Source organism: Thalassophryne amazonica, chromosome 6 (assembly GCF_902500255.1).
Source record: "Thalassophryne amazonica chromosome 6, fThaAma1.1, whole genome shotgun sequence".
NCBI classification, from domain to species: domain Eukaryota; kingdom Metazoa; phylum Chordata; class Actinopteri; order Batrachoidiformes; family Batrachoididae; genus Thalassophryne; species Thalassophryne amazonica.
In genome coordinates this window covers 115,311,812-115,335,794 of record NC_047108.1, presented here as the reverse complement: position 1 = coordinate 115,335,794, position 23,983 = coordinate 115,311,812, and the positions used below count along the sequence as shown (strand labels likewise).

Genomic DNA, 23,983 nt, shown 5'->3' with positions numbered 1-23,983 from the left:
GTGATAAGCAATATATACATACATGCATTTTCTATACCCACATATTCCAATAAAGGGTCAAAGAGGAGCTGGTACCTACCCCAGTGATCACTGGGTGAGATGATGGGGACACCCTGGAAAAGTCTCTTGCAGAGTCACATGTAGACAGACAAACACAGTCTGTTGGCTTCTTGGTTCTTGGTGGTTGGTTCTTCTACATCTGGGTAGCAAACAGTCGGCTGAATTTGAGGTTATGGTGGCATGTCTTTTTTGATAAAACTGGCTCGGCAGACGTATAGTATAAAACGATGAACAGGATCATTTCAACACAGCAGAGTTGTGTCTGTAGCCACACATGGATTCTTTTACACATCCACCCGTAGAGTTAAATAAGAATTTAATCTTTGTCTGATTGTCTGTTTTACTCACAGATGAACAATGATGCCTTGGCGTGTTCTTGGCTCTGCTCATGGTGCTGTTTGTTGTCCTTTGAGGTTTTGTGGAACTTGATGGCAGTGATGCAGATTGGCTTCTTCTATTGATTTTTCAGTTAAGGGATTTTCTTTCAGCTTCCATCACCTTTCGGTACATCGGGCACTTCTGCTGTCTTTTTGAAACGCTCCGCTACCCATCGGAATATACATCACGGAAATCATGCGTCAACAGTTTAATTTGAAGAGCCTTTTTAAAAATCTGTCTCTTGCACTTTAAGTGATGCTTGTCACTGAAAGGTAATTTGTCTTTGTACCCTGGTCCCTGTTACATGGTTTGATGCTTTCTTAATGCAGTGCAAATCGTCTGTGCATACAAATGACACTTTTCTAATTGGGAAACCCAACAGACCCATTGATTGTCTTCATCCATGTGTGTGGACTCGTAACAGCAGCTGGACAACTTTCTGGTTAGGCTACACTGTAGCTAGCATGTCTTATCATTAGCTGTGTAGCAAAAACAGCATTTGTAATATACTGTAGCCTTCAATCTTCTCAATAGAAGATAAAATATTTGATGTCTTACAAGTACATTGCTTGTAAGCATCGTAACTTGGAACGCTAATACTGCTAGCATCCTTGATTTAGGTGGTAAAACGGTAAAAAAGGTCATCAGACATTTGTGCTACGTTCCACTGTACACCAAATGCGGGGGAGGGGGGCTCTCAACTTGGAAAAGTACAATAGAAAAGAATTTCAAGACAGAATTTCAGGCAAGATGTGTGTAGACTAAGTTTGTCAAACTGATATGACAGCAGAAATGTGGCCTACCCCTTGAGCACTGAGCAGATCAGGGGCAAATCTAGAGATAAATTCATGGGGTGGCAAGCAGGGACAGGCACTATTATGTGGGGTGGCAATGTAATGTTTATGTATTAAGCTATTATAGGTCAGGAATCTGGATTATAGCGTCATGAGTCCAAGTTTCATATAGCCTAGAGCAGCGGCCCTCAAGCTTTTTGCACCACAGACCAATTTTCATGTAAAGTTAAACCATTTTTGCAGACCAATATAGAAAAAACTATAAACAATGTGTGTAAAAAATGCGTGTGTTGGGAAAGTGTCGTAACACGGACCCACAACAGGGGGCGCAAATGAACGGACAATGGATAAGAAAAGGAGTAACAATTTAATGTTGTGAAAGAACACAACGGAATACAAACAAGAATAATGATGCCAATTATACACAGGAGGACTGTGGGCAGGCTTGAAGATAGGAGACCTCGGATGAACGAAGAGCCGGGGCCCACACCGCTTCCACCACCAACGGCCTGAAGAACACCGAAGCCGCCAAGCCCTGAGTCCCCAGGTGGTCTCTGTCCTCCGTTGTCGGCCCTGGTACTGCTGGCAGACAAGAAACAGAAGGTGGTGAGTGTGAGTCCTCACACCCAGCAACCTTTACAATGAATTCCTCCGGGAGGGATAACCTCCACCTCCAGGTACGTCTTTACTCGTGCAGCTCCCGTTTGTCCCTCTTCTGGGTCTTCACGGGCATGCGACTGCACACAGAACAATATTAGATAATCAGTAATCACAGCAGAGAAGATTACCTCTAGTCGTAGAAGATTTCTCGGCGAGGAGGTGGAGTTGCCGTCCGGCCTTTATGGTGATGGTGATGAGATGAATGAGTGACAGCTGGTGCTGAGGATGAGTGACAGGTGTCACTCCCAGTGGCTCTGGCGCCCTCTTGTGCTTGAAGCCTGCACTCCAAGCAGGGCGCCATCTGGTGGTGGTGGGCCAGCAGTACCTCCTCTTCAGCGGCCCACACAACAGGACCCCCCCCTCAACGGGCGCCTCCTGGCGCCCGACCAGGCTTGTCCGGGTGTCGGTGGTGGAAATCGACCAGAAGGGCCGGGTCCAGGATGAAGCTCCTCTTCACCCAGGAGCGTTCTTCGGGTCTGTAACCCTCCCAGTCCACCAAGTACTGAAAACCCCGACCCTTCCGACGGACGTCCAGGAGCCGACGAACAGTCCATGCCGGCTCCCCGTCGATGATCCGGGCAGGAGGTGGGTCGGGTCCAGGGGTGCAGAGTGGTGAGGTGTGGTATGGCTTGAGTCTAGAGACATGAAAAACCGGATGGATCCGCAGTGAAGCCGGGAGTGTCAGCTTCACTGCGGCCGGACTGAGGATTTTGGCGATGGGGAATGGCCCAATGAAACGGTCCTTTAGTTTTTGGGATGTCACCTGGAGCGGGATGTCCTTGGTGGATAACCACACCTCCTGCCCCGGTTGGTATGCAGGGGCCGGGGAACGCCGGCGATCTGCATGGGTCTTGGCCCTCGTCCGGGCCCGCAACAGGGCAGAGCGGGCGGTCCGCCACACCCGGCAGCACCTCCGCAGGTGGGCCTGGACCGAGGGTACCCCGACCTCTCCCTCCACAAGTGGGAATAATGGGGGCTGGTAGCCCAGACACGCTTCAAAAGGGGAGAGGCCGGTGGCAGATGATACTTGGCTGTTGTGAGCGTACTCGATCCAGGCCAGATGGTTACTCCAGGCCGCCGGGTGCGCGGAGGTGACACAGCGAAGAGCCTGTTCTAGGTCCTGGTTCGCCCGCTCTGCCTGGCCGTTCGTCTGTGGGTGATACCCGGACGAGAGACGTACGGTGGCCCCCAGCTCCTTACAAAAACTCCTCCAGACTTGCGAGGAGAACTGGGGACCACGATCCGAGACAATGTCCGACGGTATCCCATGCAGACGCACGATGTGGTGGACCAGGAGGTCTGCCGTCTCCTGGGCCGTCGGGAGCTTCGGGAGGGCCACGAAGTGGGCCGCCTTGGAGAACCGGTCCACTATCGTCAGTATGGCGGTGTTGCCCTGGGACGGCGGGAGGCCCGTGACGAAGTCCAGGCCGATGTGGGACCAGGGGCGATGAGGCACAGGCAGGGGTTGGAGTAGACCCCTGGTCTTGTGATGGTCCGCCTTGCCCCTGGCACAGGTGGTACAGGCCTGGACGTAGTCCCGGACGTCGGCTTCCAGTGACGCCCACCAGAAGCGCTGCTGGACTACTGCCACGGTCCTACGCACTCCGGGATGACAGGAGAGCTTGGATCCGTGGCAGAAGTCCAAGACGGCAGCCCTAGCCTCTGGTGGGACGTAGAGTTTGTTCTTCGGACCGTCTCCCGGGTCCGGGTTCCTTGCCTGGGCCTCCCGGACGGTCTCCTCCACGTCCCAGGTGAGGGTGGCCACGACAGTGGACTCGGGAAGGATGGTGTCGATGGGGTCCGACAACTCGGCCTTGGCCTCCTCTTCGTGCACCCGGGACAATGCATCGGATCGTTGATTCCTGGTCCCGGGGCGGTAGGTGATCCGGAAGTCAAAGCGCGCGAAGAACAGGGACCAGCGGGCTTGCCTGGGGTTCAGCCGCTTGGCGGTCCGGATGTACTCCAGGTTCCGGTGGTCCGTAAAAACCGTGAAAGGCCCCGTAGCTCCCTCCAACAGGTGTCTCCACTCTTCCAGAGCCTCCTTCACCGCGAGGAGTTCTCGATTGCCCACGTCATAATTCCGCTCAGCGGGGGTCAACCTGCGGGAATAGTAGGCACAAGGATGGAGAACCTTATCGGACTCCCAGCTCTGGGACAGCACGGCTCCTATTCCTGAGTCTGAGGCGTCCACCTCCACTACAAACTGGCGAGTAGGATCAGGCTGCACCAGAACTGGCGCAGACGAAAACCGGCGTTTCAACTCCTTAAACGCGGCCTCGCACCGGTCCGACCAGGTGAAGGGGACTTTAGTGGAGGTCAGGGCGGTCAGGGGGCTAACAACCTGACTGTAACCCTTAATGAACCTCCTGTAGAAGTTTGCAAAGCCGAGGAACTGTTGCAGCTTCCTACGGCTTTTTGGTTGGGGCCAATCCCTCACCGCCGCAACCTTGGCCGGATCCGGGGCGACGGAGTTGGAGGAGATGATAAACCCCAGGAAGGACAAAGAAGTGCGGTGAAACTCACACTTCTCGCCCTTCACAAACAGCCGGTTTTCTAACAACCGCTGTAGGACCTGACGTACATGCCGGACATGGGTCTCAGGGTCCGGGGAAAAGATGAGTATATCATCCAGATATACGAAGACAAACCGATGCAGGAAGTCCCGCAAGACGTCGTTAACCAATGCTTGGAACGTCGCGGGCGCATTGGTGAGACCAAACGGCATGACCAGGTACTCAAAATGACCTAACGGGGTGTTAAATGCCGTCTTCCATTCGTCTCCCTTCCGGATCCGAACTAGGTGGTACGCATTCCTAAGATCGAGTTTGGTGAATATTTTGGCTCCATGCAGGGGTGTGAACACCGAATCCAAGAGGGGCAATGGGTATCGATTGCGAACCGTGATCTCGTTCAATCCCCTGTAATCGATGCATGGACGGAGTCCGCCGTCTTTCTTGCCCACAAAAAAGAAACCAGCACCCATCGGGGAGGTGGAGTTCCGGATCAACCCGGCGGCCAAGGAGTCCCGGATGTAGGTCTCCATTGATTCGCGTTCCGGACGTGAGAGGTTGTACAGTCTACTGGACAGGTACTCAACGTCCGGAATCAAATCAATGGCACAATCGTACGGTCGGTGCGGTGGAAGAGTGAGTGCCAGATCTTTGCTGAAGACGTCAGCCAGATCATGGTACTCCACTGGCACCGCCGTCAGATTGGGAGGGATTTTAACCTCCTCCTTAGCCGTGATCCCGGGAGGAACCGAGGATCCTAAACACTCCCGGTGGCAGGTTTCGCTCCACTGCACCACGGCCCCAGACGGCCAATCGATCTGGGGATTGTGCTTCACCATCCAAGGAAAACCCAAAATCACTCGGGAGGTAGAAGATGTCACGTAAAACACGATCTCCTCCCGGTGATTCCCAGACACAACCAGGGTCACAGGCTGGGTCTGGTGTGTGATTAGCGGGAGTAGAGTGCCATCTAGTGCCCGTACCTTCAAAGGCGAAGGCAGAGCCACCAGAGGGAGCCCCACTTCCTTTGCCCATCTGCTATCCAACAGATTCCCTTCGGACCCCGTGTCCACCAGTGCTGGGTGAAGGGTTAAATCCCCACTCAGGATTATCACTGGGATTCATGCTGATTTGCGGGGTTTCCCCGTGTACATGTTATGGCCCACCCTTAGCCCAGTTTCTAAGGACGGGCGTTGGTGTTTGACCGTTTGGGGCAGTCCTTTAACATGTGTTCACATGAGCCACAGTGAAAACATTCCCCGCGGGCCAGTCTCCTTTGTCTGATATCAGATCTCACTTTGGCCCTGCTCGTGTCCATAGCTTCGTCAGCAGGGGGAGCTGTTGCCACACGGAGCCCACTGGCAATGGAGCGTGGGGACGACGTCACCCTTTCAGACCCGGAAGAGAGAGGGACGGCTTGTGCCCGGCCACGCCCCCCGGCCTGCTCCCGACGGTGTTCATTCAAGCGGTTGTCTAAGCGTATAACCAGAGTGACAAGCCCGTCGAAATCCTGCGGTTCGTCCTTAGCCAGTAAATGCTCCTTCAGTACTGGAGACAGTCCACTTATGAAGGCAGCGCGGAGCGCAACGTCATTCCAACCCGACCTCGCAGCCGCGATGCGGAAGTCGACAGCGTAATCAGCTGCGCTCCGACGCCCCTGTCTCAGTGACAGCAGCACGGTCGAGGCGGTCTCGCCTCTGTTGGGATGATCAAACACATGTTTGAATTCCCGTATAAACCCAGCGTATGACGTCAGGAGCCATGACTTCTGTTCCCAGAGCACTGTAGCCCAAGCGTGTGCCTCACCTCGAAGCAGATTAATTACATAAGCCACCCGGGTGGCGTCTGATGCGTACATAACTGGACGCTGTGCAAAAACGAGTGAACACTGCATTAGGAAGTCTGCGCACGTCTCCACACAGCCTCCGTACGGTTCGGGAGGACTTATGTAAGCTTCAGGGGACGGTGGGGGGGGGTAGTTGAACGGCCAGTGGAACATCTACATTAGGCCCCGGGCCAGCAGGAGGAGACACTGCAGCGACACTCGACTCGCGTGCTTCCACTCTGGCGGTGAGAGCCTCCATCCTCTGATTGAGGATTGCATTTTGCTCGGTTACTAACTGTAACTGAGCAGTGAAAGCGGTAAGGATTTGCTGCAGATCACTTACCACGCCTCCTGCTGACGCCTGCGCTCCTTGTTCTCCCATTGGCTGTTCAAGCTGTGGTTGACGCCCCTCGGGATCCATGACGAATGGCCGAGAAATCCTGTTGGGAAAGTGTCGTAACACGGACCCACAACAGGGGGCGCAAATGAACGGACAATGGATAAGAAAAGGAGTAACAATTTAATGTTGTGAAAGAACACAACGGAATACAAACAAGAATAATGATGCCAATTATACACAGGAGGACTGTGGGCAGGCTTGAAGATAGGAGACCTCGGATGAACGAAGAGCCGGGGCCCACACCGCTTCCACCACCAACGGCCTGAAGAACACCGAAGCCGCCAAGCCCTGAGTCCCCAGGTGGTCTCTGTCCTCCGTTGTCGGCCCTGGTACTGCTGGCAGACAAGAAACAGAAGGTGGTGAGTGTGAGTCCTCACACCCAGCAACCTTTACAATGAATTCCTCCGGGAGGGATAACCTCCACCTCCAGGTACGTCTTTACTCGTGCAGCTCCCGTTTGTCCCTCTTCTGGGTCTTCACGGCATGCGACTGCACACAGAACAATATTAGATAATCAGTAATCACAGCAGAGAAGATTACCTCTAGTCGTAGAAGATTTCTCGGCGAGGAGGTGGAGTTGCCGTCCGGCCTTTATGGTGATGGTGATGAGATGAATGAGTGACAGCTGGTGCTGAGGATGAGTGACAGCTGTCACTCCCAGTGGCTCTGGCGCCCTCTTGTGCTTGAAGCCCGCACTCCAAGCAGGGCGCCATCTGGTGGTGGTGGGCCAGCAGTACCTCCTCTTCAGCGGCCCACACAACAGCGTGAGTGGAATGGTAATTTCAAGCGCTCCAATGGGCGTCATAGATCTGTAAATTGTGTTTTCATGATCACAAAATGTACAATGCTGTAGTAGTGCAGCAGATAACCAAAACAATTGTTCAGTTTGTGATAAAAGCATGAAATGTGGCACACATATTCTAAATTAACTAATGTTTATTTTCAGATATGGAGACATCCTTGAGGTGACCTCTAATGAGCTACAGGGGTCAATAAAGAATTACACAGGGGTCAAAATATAAAAATTCTCCAATCATGTTGAAAACTATACCACACTATTTGTGTCATCATAAGGATTCCAAAAACGTATAGTTTGGGCTATCCATGAATGAATGTTATGGAGTTATGGGGTAAAAACAGCAAAAATGGTGACAATCAATCAACTCAATCAATCAACTTTTTTCTTGTATAGCGCCAAATCACAACAAACAGTTGCCCCAAGGCGCTCCACATTGCAAGGCAAGGCCATACAATAATTATGAAACACAGTCTACGTCTAAAGCAACATAACCAAGGGATGGTCCAGGGTCACCCGATCCAGCCCTAACTATAAGCCTTAGCGAAAAGGAAAGTTTTAAGCCTAATCTTAAAAGTAGAGAGGGTATCTGTCTCCCTGATCTGAATTGGGAGCTGGTTCCACAGGAGAGGAGCCTGAAAGCTGAAGGCTCTGCCTCCCATTCTACTCTTACAAACCCTAGGAACTACAAGTAAGCCCGCAGTCTGAGAGCGAAGCGCTCTAATGGGGTAATATGGTACTACGAGGTCCCTAAGATAAGCTGGGACCTGATTATTCAAAACCTTATAAGTAAGAAGAAGAATTTTAAATTCTATTCTAGCATTAACAGGAAGCCAATGAAGGGAGGCCAACACGGGTGAGATATGCTCTCTCCTGCTAGTCCCCGTCAGTACTCTAGCTGCAGCATTCTGAACCAACTGAAGGCTTTTTAGGGAACTTTTAGGACAACCTGATAATAATGAATTACAATAGTCCAGCCTAGAGGAAACAAATGCATGAATTAGTTTTTCAGCATCACTCTGAGACAAGACCTTTCTGATTTTAGAGATATTGCGTAAATGCAAAAAGGCAGTCCTACATATTTGTTTAATATGCGCTTTGAATGACATATCCTGATCAAAAATAACTCCAAGATTTCTCACAGTATTACTAGAGATCAGGGAAATGCCATCCAGAGTAACGATCTGGTTAGACACCATGCTTCTAAGATTTGTGGGGCCAAGTACAATAACTTCAGTTTTATCTGAGTTTAAAAGCAGGAAATTAGAGGTCATCCATGTCTTTATGTCTGTAAGACAATCCTGCAGTTTAGCTAATTGGTGCGTATCCTCTGGCTTCATGATAGATAAAGCTGGGTATCATCTGCGTAACAATGAAAATTTAAGCAATACCGTCTAATAATACTGCCCAAGGGAAGCATGTATAAAGTGAATAAAATTGGTCCTAGCACAGAACCTTGTGGAACTCCATAATTAACTTTAGTCTGTGAAGAAGATTCCCCATTTACATGAACAAACTGTAATCTATTAGACAAATATGATTCAAACCACCGCAGCGCAATGCCTTTAATACCTATGACATGCTCTAATCTCTGTAATAAAATTTTATGGTCAACAGTATCAAAAGCAGCACTGAGGTACAACAGAACAAGCACAGAGATAAGTCCACTGTCCGAAGCCATAAGAAGATCATTTGTAACCTTCACTAATGCTGTTTCTGTACTATGATGAATTCTAAAACCTGACTGAAACTCTTCAAATAGACCATTCCTCTGCAGGTGATCAGTTAGCTGTTTTACAACGACCCTCTCAAGAATCTTTGAGAGAAAAGGAAGGTTGGAGATTGGCCTATAATTAGCTAAGATAGCTGGGTCAAGTGATGGCTTTTTAAGTAATGGTTTAATTACTGCCACCTTAAAGGCCTGTGGTACATAACCAACTAACAAAGATAGATTGATCATATTTAAGATTGAAGCATTAAATAATGGTAGGACTTCCTTGAGCAGCCTGGCAGGAATGGGGTCTAATAAGCATGTTGATGGTTTGGATGAAGTAACTAATGAAAATAACTCAGACAGAACAATCGGAGAGAAAGAGTCTAACCAAATACCGGCATCACTGAAAGCAGCCAAAGATAACGATACATCTTTGGGATGGTTATGAGTAATTTTTTCTCTAATAGTCAAAATTTTGTTAGCAAAGAAAGTCATGAAGTCATTACTAGTTAAAGTTAATGGAATACTCAGCTCAATAGAGCTCTGACTCTTTGTCAGCCTGGCTACAGTGCTGAAAAGAAACCTGGGGTTGTTCTTATTTTCTTCAATTAGTGATGAGTAGAAAGATGTCCTAGCTTCACGAAGGGCTTTCTTATAGAGCAACAAACTCTTTTTCCAGGCTAAGTGAAGATCTTCTAAATTAGTGAGACGCCATTTCCTCTCCAACTTACGGGTTATCTGCTTTAAGCTACGAGTTTGTGAGTTATACCACGGAGTCAGACACTTCTGATTTAAAGCTCTCTTTTTCAGAGGAGCTACAGCATCCAAAGTTGTCTTCAATGAGGATGTAAAACTATTGACAAGATACTCTAACTCCCTTACAGAGTTTAGGTAGCTACTCTGCTCTGTGTTGGTATATGACATTAGAGAACATAAAGAAGGAATCATATCCTTAAACCTAGTTACAGCGCTTTCTGAAAGACTTCTAGTGTAATGAAACTTATTCCCCACTGCAGGGTAGTCCATCAGGGTAAATGTAAATGTTATTAAAAAATGATCAGACAAAAGGGAGTTTTCAGGGAATACTGTTAAGTCTTCTATTTCCATACCATAAGTCAGAACAAGATCTAAAATATGATTAAAGTGGTGGGTGGACTCATTTACTTTTTGAGCAAAGCCGACAAAGGTCAGTTTCAGTTTGTACAAGGGTGAAAAGGTAAAGTTATTTCAGTTTTGGTAAAAAGTGATGCAAATTATTGGTTGAGTGAATAGGATTAATAAATGGAATAGTTTTGACTATGTCGAATGCTTGGTCTCCAAAGTAAAGGTCAAACAAGGTTGACGTCCATTGGATTCTATGACATGTGACATATGTTACCTCGTAACATGATAACTTAGCGGGATAGATGGTGCAAACTATTCTTTTTAAAATACTATTAACTAAACCAATAATTTGCATAATTTTTTACCAAAATTGGAGCAAGTTTAACGTTTGACCCCTGTACAAACTGAAACTGACCTTTGTCACCATATTTGCTGTTTTTACCCCATAACTCCAGAACATTCAGTCATAGATAGTCCAAACTATACCTTTTTGGAAGCTGTGTAATCAGATAAATAATGTGGTATACTTTTCAATATGATTGGAGCATTGTTAAAGTTTGACCCCTGTGTAATTCTTTATTGACTCCTGTAGCTCATTAGAGGTCAGCTCCAGGATGCCTCCATATCTGAAAATAAATATTAGTTAATTTAGAATATTTGTGCCAAATTTCATGCTTTTATCACAAACTGAATGATTGTTATGGAAATTTTAGGGCAATTCAGCGGTAACGAAATTACAATCTGACCTAATCTGTAGTCGTTAGATGCAGTATGTCCAGATTTTGCTGCTGTTGTAATTCCGTTACCATAGAATTGCCCTTTAGCTAAGCTGCACCACTATAGTAGAAAACAACATATTTAATCAAATGACAGCAGAGAAGCTGTATGTCTTACCTGACCTGAAGACTCACAGAAACACACCTCAAGGGTGTGTGTATCAGCGCTTGTCCTCTGCTCATCCCTCTGTCCTCTGGCTTCTGTCCATCCCTCTGTCCTCTGTCCATCCTTCTGTCCTCTCCTCACACCCTCTTCTCTTGTTTCCAGTGTTCCTCTAAATCCACAACAAAGTGTTTTCTCCCCTCAGCAATAAAAAAGTGCTCCACTGTCGCGTTATGAAATGAAAGTGAAACCTAAAAGCGTACATTGCCGCATGCGTGCACGGACACGAGTAAAGCTGAAGTCTAGCTACAAAGAAAGTTTTGCCGGCTGAAGTGACCAGTGTTGACGTCCATCCTTGTTTTCAGTTCACCTGAAACTACGAGGGAAACAAGAGGTTCCGCCCTAATAAAAATACCACTGAAAACTTATTCCTCATTGTTTATTAATTTATACAGTACTTGGTGAATGTATCAATTTTATATTTCTTTCTCCGCAAAGTTTTCCTGGCAGCCGTGTGTGCTGGCGTGTCGTCATGTCTTTTAGGGAAAATTCGGCATCACAACAGGTGGGGGGGGGGGGGGGGGGGGAGCGTGAAGCGCAGCTTGTGCTGCATTCAAGGGCGCTCAGAGAGCACAGTTTTCGCCGGTCCCTTTTTTGAAAAAAATGTCACCCACTTCTGATTGGGGTGGCAAGAGCTATTTTTAGGGTGGCAGTTGCCACCCCATGCCACCCCTGTAGATCTGCCCCTAGAGCAGATTATGTAAACTTTTGAGCACAACTGTATCTTTCACATCTACCCTGTATGCTGACAAAAAAAATGCCCAAAAGCATGAATTTTTTGGGGGCATCTTAACTGAAACTGTTTGAAGCCAGTATGGATGAAATATGCTGCAAGGGTTGTACGTTATGGGAACTTCCCACTAGTCCTAGGTTCCACTAGTCCTAGGTTCCACTAGTCCTTGGGTACATTAGTCTTAGCATTAAGGAGAGGATGTTGAAGTTGTTTTTACATTTATGCTAGGCTATATGTTGCACTAAAGTAGGTTAAATAATGCTACAAAAGTGTAACAATGAACAAAAAAAACCATACATTTATGGTGAATTACCATTATTTGTTTGATTTACAAACAACAGTACAATTAAAGGTGTATGTCAACAGAACCATGTTTTATTTTTGTAAATTGAACAAAACTGGATCTGGTCTTTTAGCTATTTGAAAGAAATACATTTATTTATGAACTTTAAAATCAGTTTGGGGTTATAATATACATCATCAAAATAATATAAAGAGGTTAGGACTAGTGGACCCTCTCCATGTATCACCCCTTGGTCACATTAACAACAAGAGGCAGCGGCAAATTGATCAACTGCCATTCATTTTCAATCACAGCGGGGAATTTACAGCAACAAGAGACAAGTGATTGCTACACCACCAGCTAGGCAGGGCTAAAATAGACCAGGAGTCTTTTTTATACAAATGCTGAGTGGCGTTACGTAGCTGCCAATCCTCATGATGACAGCGTCATCGGTTGGTGTGTTGGTTGTTTGAACAAAATAATCCGCAATGGCAGAATACACGCCGCTATACGTCTGTGTAAATCAAATATGTTGGGAATCTTTCTGTCAATTTGTTTTAATATTTGTCGAGAAATAAACACTTTTAACTCTCACAACCTCTGGGACATTAGCATGCTAACTAGAGAAGCAGGAGTGTCAGTCGGTTGAGTCAAGGATGTGGAGGAAAAGCCCATAGTCATAGTGTCGGGTTTCCCTGTCCTTCATAATCTATTATTAAACATTGTGCACAATAATGCCAAGTAACCATGAGCTGGCAGGAATGCCCATCGAGCAACAAACATCAACTACGTGTTCCTCTCATTGGTAGTTAATCTGACTGTGGGATAGTTGGGAATAAAGTGAGTCCGTTTGGGACAGAACTGATCAAATGTCAAGGTCACCCAGAACCACATATTATGGCACCACTGAATGACAAAGACTTGATTCAGTGTCTGTACCAAACATGAAAGTTGTGGGTTCGACGGAGTTTTCTTTTGAGTTGGAACATTGTTTTGATAAAAGGGTTTGGAACATTAAATTACCTTAAGAAAGTTAACCAACCAGAGAGAAAGAATTGCTGTATGGGCCAGCTGTCCAGCAACTTGTTGGGGATTCTGTAAGTAAACATGATGTGCCAGAGAACATCCCGATCGATCAACCGGATCAAACACTGTGAAAATCAACATAGACCACAAAGAAGCACTGTGACCACTTAGAAAAAAGAAACGCTGCTGTTCAGTGCCAAAAACAGTTTGCTGGTTAATGAGGAGAAATCTGGTCTCCTCTGTGTGTGCGTGTGTGTGTGTGTGGGGGGGGGGGGGGGGGGGGGAGGGGGCAATTAAGCAGAGCTTTGCTGAGTAGTTCATTTTTGTGGTTTAATTATTGAGGTTTAATTGATAAATAATGTTAAGAGTTTGTTTCCATTTAATATTCTTCCTGATTGTTGTTAAAGCAGGTTTAAAAAAAAAAAGCATTATAAGATGTAACCTTGAGTGGCTTTATTGATTAATGGCATTTGAGAAAAAAATGGGAAAATTCACTTCACCTGAGCAGAAGCTAACGGGCTAATTAGTGACATTGTACAAGGCACAAATAACTCAGATTGAGTTGCTTTTTGTAGCCACTGAATGGACAAAATGTCAAAGCAGAGTGAAACGTGTGCATGTATACTTCATTAAATGTAAATAAACTTTTGTTAAACTAGATTTTTTAGAGCATTATAGTTCGCCTTGTGTTAGAGGAGCTGTCCTTATTGCGGGTTTGGCTGCCGAACAACGTGTAAACAAGTTGAGTGCCAAGTAGTACGATGGTTATTCCCTATCCTTATACAAGAGAGTATGAAAGGTATTTGCTTGTCTTTTTTCAAGAGCGTGGCCTTTCAGTTTGAGAGCATGATTGATTATTTTGTTCTTTCCCTAAGACCCAGCACGTTTTCCCTCATTAAGGTCTTCTTGTTTTATGGTGTTTGGCATCCAGATTAATGTTATGTTGCCAGCCATCTGCTCCAGAGTGTGAATCAAATAATATCTCATTCAGATCACTATGCAGGACCAGCTTGATGCCATGTTGTGGCTGTAGATGATAATGCAGTATATGAGGGGCATAAAAGCCCCTCTGAAATATAATTTTTATTGTTTTTGTTGACTTCCTACTTCCTTACATCAGCAATGTCCCCCTCACCTGCACGTCAGCGATACAGCTACATTATGAAAACTGATAATATCCGCAATTAGTAGCAGCTGGTGTTTATTTTTACAGAACAGGGCGAACAATAGCATATACGAGTATAAAATGCATTTGTTAAATAAAATACAGCAATTTACTATTCATAATGAGTGAGACACAAAATTGCTGTACTGAAACAAATGAGCATTTTTTTAACACAGTTCTTGTCTGTGGTGTCTGTTGTTTCTCACTCTGTTCATCGTGCATTTATGTTTTTGCAAATTCTTAAATTGCATTAACAAAATACTTAGTGCACTTTACAACAGCTTTTAGGAGCAGACAGCAGCAACGCCTCATTTCTCAGAGAATGAAAAGATGTAAACTGAAATCTGCAGTTTCTCCGCTGAGCCTGTTCCTCCGCTTGTCCCTGTAAACGTTTCCACCCTCATTGAATATTCTCTCACTGGGAACAGACAAGGCTGCAGGGCAGAGGAGGTTTCTGGCCTGAGGTGTGAGACGTCTGAGACGGGTGTTGTTCTCTTTCCAGTTGCGAGATGATCACATGAGGAATATGATGACATCAGCCTGTCCAGTGGATTTTGATTTTGATTTTTTTTTTTTTTTAGCACTGTTGTCGTGCGTTACCTGTGCTGCTCCACAGCCTGTCTAGTGGATTTTTATTTTATTTTTTACCACTGTTGTCGTGTGTTACCTGTGCTGCTCCACAGCCTGTCTAGTGGATTTTTATTTTATTTTTTACCACTGTTGTCGTGTGTTACCTGTGCTGCTCCACAGCCTGTCTAGTGGATTTTTTCTTTTCTTTTTACCACTGTTGTCGTGTGTTACCTGTGCTTGCTCCACAGCCTGTCTAGTGGATTTGTATTTTATTTTTTACAACTGTTTTGTCGTGGGTTACCTTTGCTGCTCCACAGCCTGTCCAGTGGAATTTTATTTTATTTTTAGCACTGTTGTCGGTGTGTTACCTGTGCTGCTCCACAGGGCCCCACCCCTTGTCCAGTGGATTTGTTCTTTATTTTTTTACCACTGTTTGGTCGTGTGTTACCTGTGCTGCTCCACAGCCTGTCCAGTGGGATTTTTATTTTATTTTTTAGCACTGTTGTCGTGGCGTTACCTGTGCTGCTCCACAGCCCTGTCCAGGGATTTTTATTTTATTTTTTACAACTGTTTGGCGTGTGTTACCTGTGCTGCTCCCACAGGCCTGTTAGTGGGATTTTTATTTATTTTTACCACTACCCTGTTGTCGTGTGTTACCTGTGCTGCTCCACAGCCTGTCCAGTGGATTTGATTTTATTTTATTTTTTACCACTGTTGTCGTGTGTTACCTGTGCTGCTCCACAGCCTGTCCAGTGGATTTTTATTTTATTTATTTTTTAGCACTGTTGTCGTGTGTTATCTGTGCTGCTCCACAGCCTGTCCAGTGGATTTTTATTTTATTTTTTACCACTGTTGTCGTGTGTTACCTGTGCTGCTCCACAGCCTGTCCAGTGGATTTTGATTTTGATTTTATTTTTTTAGCACTGTTGTCGTGCGTTGCCTGTGCTGCTCCACAGCCTGTCCAGTGGATTTTATTTTTATTTTATTTATTTTTTAGCACTGTTGTTGTGCGTTACCTGTGCTGCTCCACAGCCTGTCTAGTGGATTTTTATTTAGCACTGTTGTCGTGCGTTGCCTGTGCTGCTCCACAGCCTGTCCAGTGGATTTTTATTTTTATTTTATTTTATTTTTTAGCACTGTTGTCGTGCGTTACCTGTGCTGCTCCACAGCCTGTCTAGTGTCGGATTCCCTGTTTGGGAAAAATTTTATTACAGAGATTAGAGCATGTCATAGGTATTAAAGGCATTGCGCTGCGGTGGTTTGAATCATATTTGTCTAATAGATTACAGTTTGTTCATGTAAATGGGGAATCTTCTTCACAGACTAAAGTTAATTATGGAGTTCCACAAGGTTCTGTGCTAGGACCAATTTTATTCACTTTATACATGCTTCCCTTGGGCAGTATTATTAGACGGTATTGCTTAGACGGTATTGCTTAAATTTTCATTGTTACGCAGATGATACCCAGCTTTATCTATCCATGAAGCCAGAGGATACACACCAATTAGCTAAACTGCAGGATTGTCTTACAGACATAAAGACATGGATGACCTCTAATTTCCTGCTTTTAAACTCAGATAAAACTGAAGTTATTGTACTTGGCCCCACAAATCTTAGAAGCATGGTGTCTAACCAGATCGTTACTCTGGATGGCATTTCCCTGATCTCTAGTAATACTGTGAGAAATCTTGGAGTTATTTTTGATCAGGATATGTCATTCAAAGCGCATATTAAACAAATATGTAGGACTGCCTTTTTGCATTTACGCAATATCTCTAAAATCAGAAAGGTCTTGTCTCAGAGTGATGCTGAAAAACTAATTCATGCATTTATTTCCTCTAGGCTGGACTATTGTAATTCATTATTATCAGGTTGTCCTAAAAGTTCCCTAAAAAGCCTTCAATTGGTTCAGAATGCTGCAGCTAGAGTACTGACGGGGACTAGCAGGAGAGAGTATATCTCACCCGTGTTGGCCTCCCTTCATTGGCTTCCTGTTAATGCTAGAATAGAATTTAAAATTCTTCTTCTTACTTATAAGGTTTTGAATAATCAGGTCCCATCTTATCTTAGGGACCTCGTAGTACCATATTACCCCATTAGAGCGCTTCGCTCTCAGACTGCGGGCTTACTTGTAGTTCCTAGGGTTTGTAAGAGTAGAATGGGAGGCAGAGCCTTCAGCTTTCAGGCTCCTCTCCTGTGGAACCAGCTCCCAATTCAGATCAGGGAGACAGATACCCTCTCTACTTTTAAGATTAGGCTTAAAACTTTCTTTTTCGCTAAGGCTTATAGTTAGGGCTGGATCGGGTGACCCTGGACCATCCCTTGGTTATGTTGCTTTAGACGTAGACTGTGGGGGGGTTCCCATGATGCACTGTTTCTTTCTCTTTTTGCTCCGTATGCATCACTCTGCATTTAATCATTAGTGATCGATCTCTTTTTCCTGGTTCTTTCCCTCAGCCCCAACCAGTCTCAGCAGAAGACTGCCCCTCCCTGAGCCTGGTTCTGCTGGAGGTTTCTTCCTGTTAAAAGGGAGTTTTTCCTTCCCACTGTGGCCAAGTGCTTGCTCATAGGGGGTCGTTTTGACCGTTGGGGTTTTTCATAATTATTGTATGGCCTTGCCTTGCAATGTGGAGCGCCTTGGGGCAACTGTTTGTTGTGATTTGGCGCTATATAAGAAAAAAGTTGATTGATTGATTGATATGTATGTGGGAGCTGGTGATGGTGTATTGACAGTGTTACCAGCCCAGTCTCACATTTTTTTATTTTTTTTTTGTGATACCGTCACAAAATGTTGTAGATTTTCATGGCAGTCTAACCTTAACCGCCCCCCACCCCCCTTTTCTGATGTGCCATCTTCCATCCTGTGCAATGAATAATAAATAATGAAACCCTGTTTTATGTGAAATCTAAAATCTAATTTTTATTCATTTATTTATATAGCACCAAATCACAACAAAACTGCCTCAAGGCGCTTCACACAAGTAAGGTCTAACCTTACAAACCCCAGAGCAACAACACAGGTGACAGTGGTAAGGAAAAACTCCCTCTGAGGATCTGAGGAAGAAACCTCAAGCAGACCAGGCTCAAAGGGGTGACCCTCTGCTTGGGCCATGCTACCAACACACTTGACATTACAGATATTCAGGAAATTTTGTGAGTCCATGCTGGTGTCCAGGATGGGACGCTGGCTGGAGAAGGGGGGGTGGGGGGGGTGTTTGGTGGGTCCACAGATCCCATCTAAAAGTACTAAAACTCCAACTCCATCGTGCCCTACAGCAAAATTTGTGCACAGATTGTTGCCATTTGAATAGCAAAAATGAATTGCACATACACCCAAATGGATTTGTACTACCCTAGACTGTGTACAGTAGATTGTCAATAGGGCCCTTGATGTCAAACCTTGCAGAGTGATGGAATTGTCTCTCAGAATTAATCATTTCAATCTACCTCTATGTGCATGTTAAGCAGATGTATATAGTAGACTCAGAATGCAGACACAAATTCTGAGATTTTAGTAAAAATAATATAATATAACAAAAAGTGAAAAATTCAGGGTGGTCCACTGTGGGATCCGAGCGAGGTGGTGGTGGTGGTGAGCAAAACTGTGCTTGAAGGCCAGCAGGTCTGCAGACTCAATGTGAGTAAAACAGGTGGTGAGAATGGGTGTGGCCAGCAGAGACAACACAGGAAACAGAGTTAAATCCAATTTCAAGACAGTCCACACAAACAGAATGTTCAGAGAGCTAAGAACTAGAGCCTAGTGTACCACAGGAGGTAAATCAAGGAACTGGCGAGGAGTGGATGAATGAGCCGGTCTTTTAAACTGCAATGGAATAGATGATTGATTGTATGTTTAAGTGGAAAACAGATCAGCCATGCCCAGCCTAAGACTCACAAGACAAACAGACATGCAGGGGGAGGGGAAGAACAGCAGAGGATACAAACAGAAAAAAGTAAAATCCTAACAGTGCAATTTAACTCACTTACGAGTAGAACCTTCTGACAAAAATGAGTTTTCATTGTTGTTGTCTCATAACCAGAAAGTTGGGAGTTCAAACCCAACCTGAGTCGTTTGTCTGTCATATTCTGGTAAAGTTACCCAAACTTACGCTTTAACTCTGAAGAGTGTTAAAGTACTCGTCGTGGTTGTAAAAATAAAATTTTATGTCAAACATTGAGAGTGTCACAAATTTTACACTGAGTTAATATTTTAATTCTGCATCAACTGTAAATAACTGATGAGCATTATAATATTATTGGGAACATGTTAATAGATTTAACAATGAAACTGTGTCAGATTTTAAATCGTCTGCTGTTGGCTGTAAATTGATAGATCTCTTAAACAACAATGAGACTGGAAAAAGAATCCTGTCTGAAATCATGTAACTGGAGCTCAATTTTCCTGTGAACAACTCTCCTGACACGACTTCATAAATGTTGAATAACGTGTGTCGGTAAATGCTCTGAGCTGGTTTCACTGCATGTAAAATGCCGTGTCACAGCGTTGTGCTGATGCGCCGTCATGTTCACTGGTGAGCATCTCGTGCCGCACTGAAAGTGACCTTTTGGTTGCGGCGACCCTCGAGTGAGTTGGCAGCTGGCAGACCTGTTACTGTGCAGCCGCCTGGACTCAAACTGCACAAACACTAACCTGACCTGTAAGCCAACACCTGGGCCATGAGCCCCTCCCCTCACTGGTGTGTGTGTTTGCATTCGCATGTTTGGCTAATGTGGGAAAATGATCGCTCCGCCTCCAAGCCCAGTTAACCATTTGGATAGACGGGGAGGGGGTTGAGTTTACTCTATCCTTGAAGCCACGGCAGTCAGTCGCCTTGGACAGGTACTTTCAGACACAGCAGCACCTCCTGGACTCGACTCAGGCTGACTTCAGTGTGAGAATAAAAAAAGATGTTCCATGTCAGTACTTAGGGCTTTTTGACAGTTGAATTCCACCTGGCAGATCCTGGAATCCTCTTGGAGTGTCTCCTCAGAGGAGGGGATGAAGGCAGTCACGGATCAGGGGAAGTCTGGTGAGTGAGCGGAAACAAGTGCAGCCGCTGTCCTGTTTCAACAGAGCTAGATCAAGTTTCCAAAAGATTTTAAAGGGAAAATCCCAACTGGATTGTTCCAAACCGGGCAGAGATATTTGCCGGCATGTTAACTTCAGGAAGAGCAGCAGCTGTCATGGAGTCTGTTCATGTTCTGAGCCGTTGGGAGACTTTAACCTGCACTGAGTGTTTGTCTGAACACGCAGGCACAGAATGATTATCGACGTATTCCACTCTGCCAAAGTCTTTACGTTCCCACCCGCATCTGGTGATTGGTTATTAGCTGACTGTGCAAAATATTCTTGTCATTGATGCAAAATATTTTCTGCTGATTTCCACAAAGTTTGGTGGAATGAGGTACCTTATGAAGAGAACGAACAGATTAAACGTTGGTGTTGACCTCAAGATCAGGTTTCTCTTTGTATTATTTTCCATAGCAAGACAGGAGATTATGAGAAATTTTGTCCAGTTTCTCAAAATGTTTTCAGCAGATCGCTGTGAAACTGAGTGAAATGATCAACCCCATCGAGTCAGAGAGCCTATTAAAATTTGGTTTTGATCTCATGATGGTTGTGGACTATGGATATTTTTTTTATGTTCTTTTCCATAGCAAGATGGGAGATTATGAGACATTTTGTCCAGTTTCTAAAGTTAACTAATGTATGTAGCTTCTCTAAAAATATTAGTCCTATCAACGTTCAGTTTGGGTGGTATTCATGCTTCACCCAAATGGCAAATGTCAGCTCTCCCCAGTTTGTGCGTGATTAAAATTGCATGCATGCACACACACACACACACAGTTGAGTTGTTTGTCTTTTCTGCATTCTGCTGTATGCAGGTGTTTTCAATTTGACAAACAGAGATGGTGGCAGAAGACATTAAAAACACAACACATTTCACTCATGGTGACAGCAACATAACACTTATCTAAACTGACTAAACCAATTGAACTACAAAAACAGAATAAACCAACATGAACCACAATAACATTTTAAACCCCAAAACCCCCAAATCCCATGGTGCATTGCAGCACAATGTCCATTGTTTATTGGTTAGCTAAAATTGCTCATTTCTCCAATAACATTAGTCCTATTAACTTTCCATTTTCACAACGTTTATCCTTGACCCAAAATATATAAGCATACCAAACGGCAAATGTCAGCGCTCCCGGTTTTTGTGTGATACACACGCAAAAACCAGGACACATGCATGCACACACACACACACAGAGGTCTGTTATAATATAGATTATCAGATCTTTGATTTGAGATTTTTTTATTTTTATTTTGTTTGCATTATTGAAGTGTATTTTTTATTATTTGCATTTTTTCTTTTGGGATGTGTTCTGCCTCCTGCACTGGTCCATGCGAACCTGGACTGAATGCTGGGTAGGGTTGTGGAAAACAGTAGCTTAGCTGCTTTTGTCGACAAGCAAAAGTTTAATGACTTTGACTTAACGGACAATGCTGTGATCTTTGCAGAATCAAGGGATGGCCTGATTGATCATCATAGTACAGAAACAGCATTAGTGAAGGTTTCAAATGATCTTCTTATGGCCTCAGACAGTGGACTCATCTCTGTGCTTGTCCTGTTAGACCTCAGTGCTGCTTTTGATACTGTTGACCATAAAATTTTATTACAGAGATTAGAGCATGCCATAGGTATTAAAGGCACTGCGCTGCAGTGGTTTGAATCATATTTATCTAATAGATTACAATTTGTTCATGTAAATGGGGAGTCTTCTTCACAGACTAAGGTTAATTATGAAGTTCCACAAGGTTCTGTGCTAGGACCAGTTTTATTCACTTTATACATGCTCCCCTTAGGCAGTATTATTAGAAAGCATTGCTTAAATTTTCATTGTTACGCAGATGATACCCAGCTTTATCTATCCATGAAGCCAGAGGACACACACCAATTAGTTAAACTGCAGGAATGTCTTTCAGACATAAAGACATGGATGACCTCTAATTTCCTGCTTTTAAATTCAGATAAAACTGAAGTTATTGTACTTGGCCCCACAAATCTTAGAAACATGGTGTCTAACCAGATCCTTACTCTGGATGGCATTACCCTGACCTCTAGTAATATTGTGAGAAATCTTGGAGTCATTTTTGATCAGGATATGTCCTTCAATGTGCATATTAAGCAAATATGTAATATATATGTAATAATATATATATGTAATATAATATATGTAATATATGTAGGACTGCTTTTTTGCATTTGCGCAATATCTGTAAAATTAGAAAGGTCTTGTCTCAGAGTGATGCTGAAAAGCTAATTCATGCATTTATTTCCTCTAGGCTGGACTATTGTAATTCATTATTATCAGGTTGTCCTAAAAGTTCCCTGAAAAGCCTTCAGTTAATTCAAAATGCTGCAGCTAGAGAACTGACAGGGACTAGAAGGAGAGAGCATATTTCACCCATATTGGCCTCTCTTCATTGGCTCCCTGTTAATTCCAGAATAGAATTTAAAATTCTTCTTCTTACTTATAAGGTTTTGAATAATCAGGTCCCATCTTATCTTAGGGACCTCATAGTACCATATCACCCCAATAGAGTGCTTCGCTTTCAGACTGCAGGCTTACTTGTAGTTCCTAGGGTTTGTAAGAGTAGAATGGGAGGCAGAGCCTTCAGCTTTCAGGCTCCTCTCCTGTGGAACCAGCTCCCAATTCAGATCAGGGAGACAGACACCCTCTCTACTTTTAAGATTAAGCTTAAAACTTTCCTTTTTGCTAAAGCTTATAGTTAGGGTTGGATCAGGTGACCCTGAACCATCCCTTAGTTATGCTGCTATAGACTTAGACTGCTGGGGGTTTCCCATGATGCACTGTTTCTTTTTATTCACCTCTTTTTGCTCTGTATGCACCACTCTGCATTTAATCATTAGTGATTGATCTCTGCTCTCTTCCACAGCATGTCTTTTTCCTGATTCTCTCCCCTCAGCCCCAACCAGTCCCAGCAGAAGACTGCCCCCCTTTGAGCCTGGTTCTGCTGGAGGTTTCTTCTTGTTAAAAGGGAGTTTTTCCTTCCCACTGTCGCCAAGTGCTTGCTCATAGGGGGTCGTTTTGACCGTTGGGGTTTTTCTGTAATTATTGTATGGCTTTTGCCTTACAATATAAAGCGCCTTGGGGCAACTGTTTGTTGTGATTTGGCGCTATATAAATAAAATTGATTTGATTTGATTTGATTTGATTGACACACTTGATAAGCTCAGTGAGGAATCAATGTCTGGATTTGTGATTTTCCTGGCTCATCCAATCCAGGATTTCATTGAATTCCTAGAATCGACCTTCAGATGTGTATCTGTATGTGGTGTTGAACTTGTGTTCGCACATCTACCTATCTTGGTTCTGACATTGATGTCTCTGGGTCCTTGGCCTTTGAGATTGAGAGACACTTGGCAGAGTCATGAGGTAAGTGGACAGAGGTGTTTGGTGATGCCGATATCTATGCCTGTCTTGCTGTATGGTTGTCAGACTTGGACACTAACCAGCGACTGAAGGCAGTGACTAGATGAGTTTGGCAAGTGCCTTTGGAGGATCCTTGGGTACTGCTAGAATTACTTTGGGTCAAATGAGTGGTTATTTACGGACACGAAGAGGAGGAGTATCACTTGCATTAGAAGGGAAAATCAGATATGACATTTTGGTAATGTGGTGCATTTCTCTGCATGATCCAACATGCAGAGGATGCAGATGTTTCACCTGGCTGTGGCAGATAAATGCTTATTTTTAAGCTATGGGGATGGACCAGTTGTCTGGCTGCGTAGTTCCCATCCAGGTCCCGTGGTAGTTCTGTGAAATGGTCACTGAGGCAGTGTGTGGCACGAGCACACGCTCCCAGACCTGATCTGCTTGGACAACAATCAAGTCATGTCTGGGAGCATGCGCTGGTGCTGCAGCTTGCAGCTTCTACAACACCATGGAACCACCTTGAGTCCTAGATGGCAACCGCCAAAAGCAGACAAACA

At 44.7% G+C, this 23,983-nt stretch overlaps 1 protein-coding gene across 2 annotated transcripts in view; it reads left to right on the top strand.

Moving 5' to 3' along the window:
- Positions 1 to 23,983, top strand: part of kazna (kazrin, periplakin interacting protein a) — a 461,830-nt gene that overhangs the window by 309,188 nt on the left and 128,659 nt on the right. Inside the window, exon 1 of one of the 2 annotated variants that reach the window (XM_034173198.1) lies at positions 19,796 to 19,987. The exons of the other annotated variant lie outside the window; for it this stretch is intronic. Coding sequence (XP_034029089.1) covers positions 19,957 to 19,987 — 31 coding nt within the window. The 5' untranslated portion in view covers positions 19,796 to 19,956. Of the gene's footprint in view, positions 1 to 19,795; positions 19,988 to 23,983 lie in introns of those variants that run through there. 2 annotated transcript variants of the gene reach the window in all.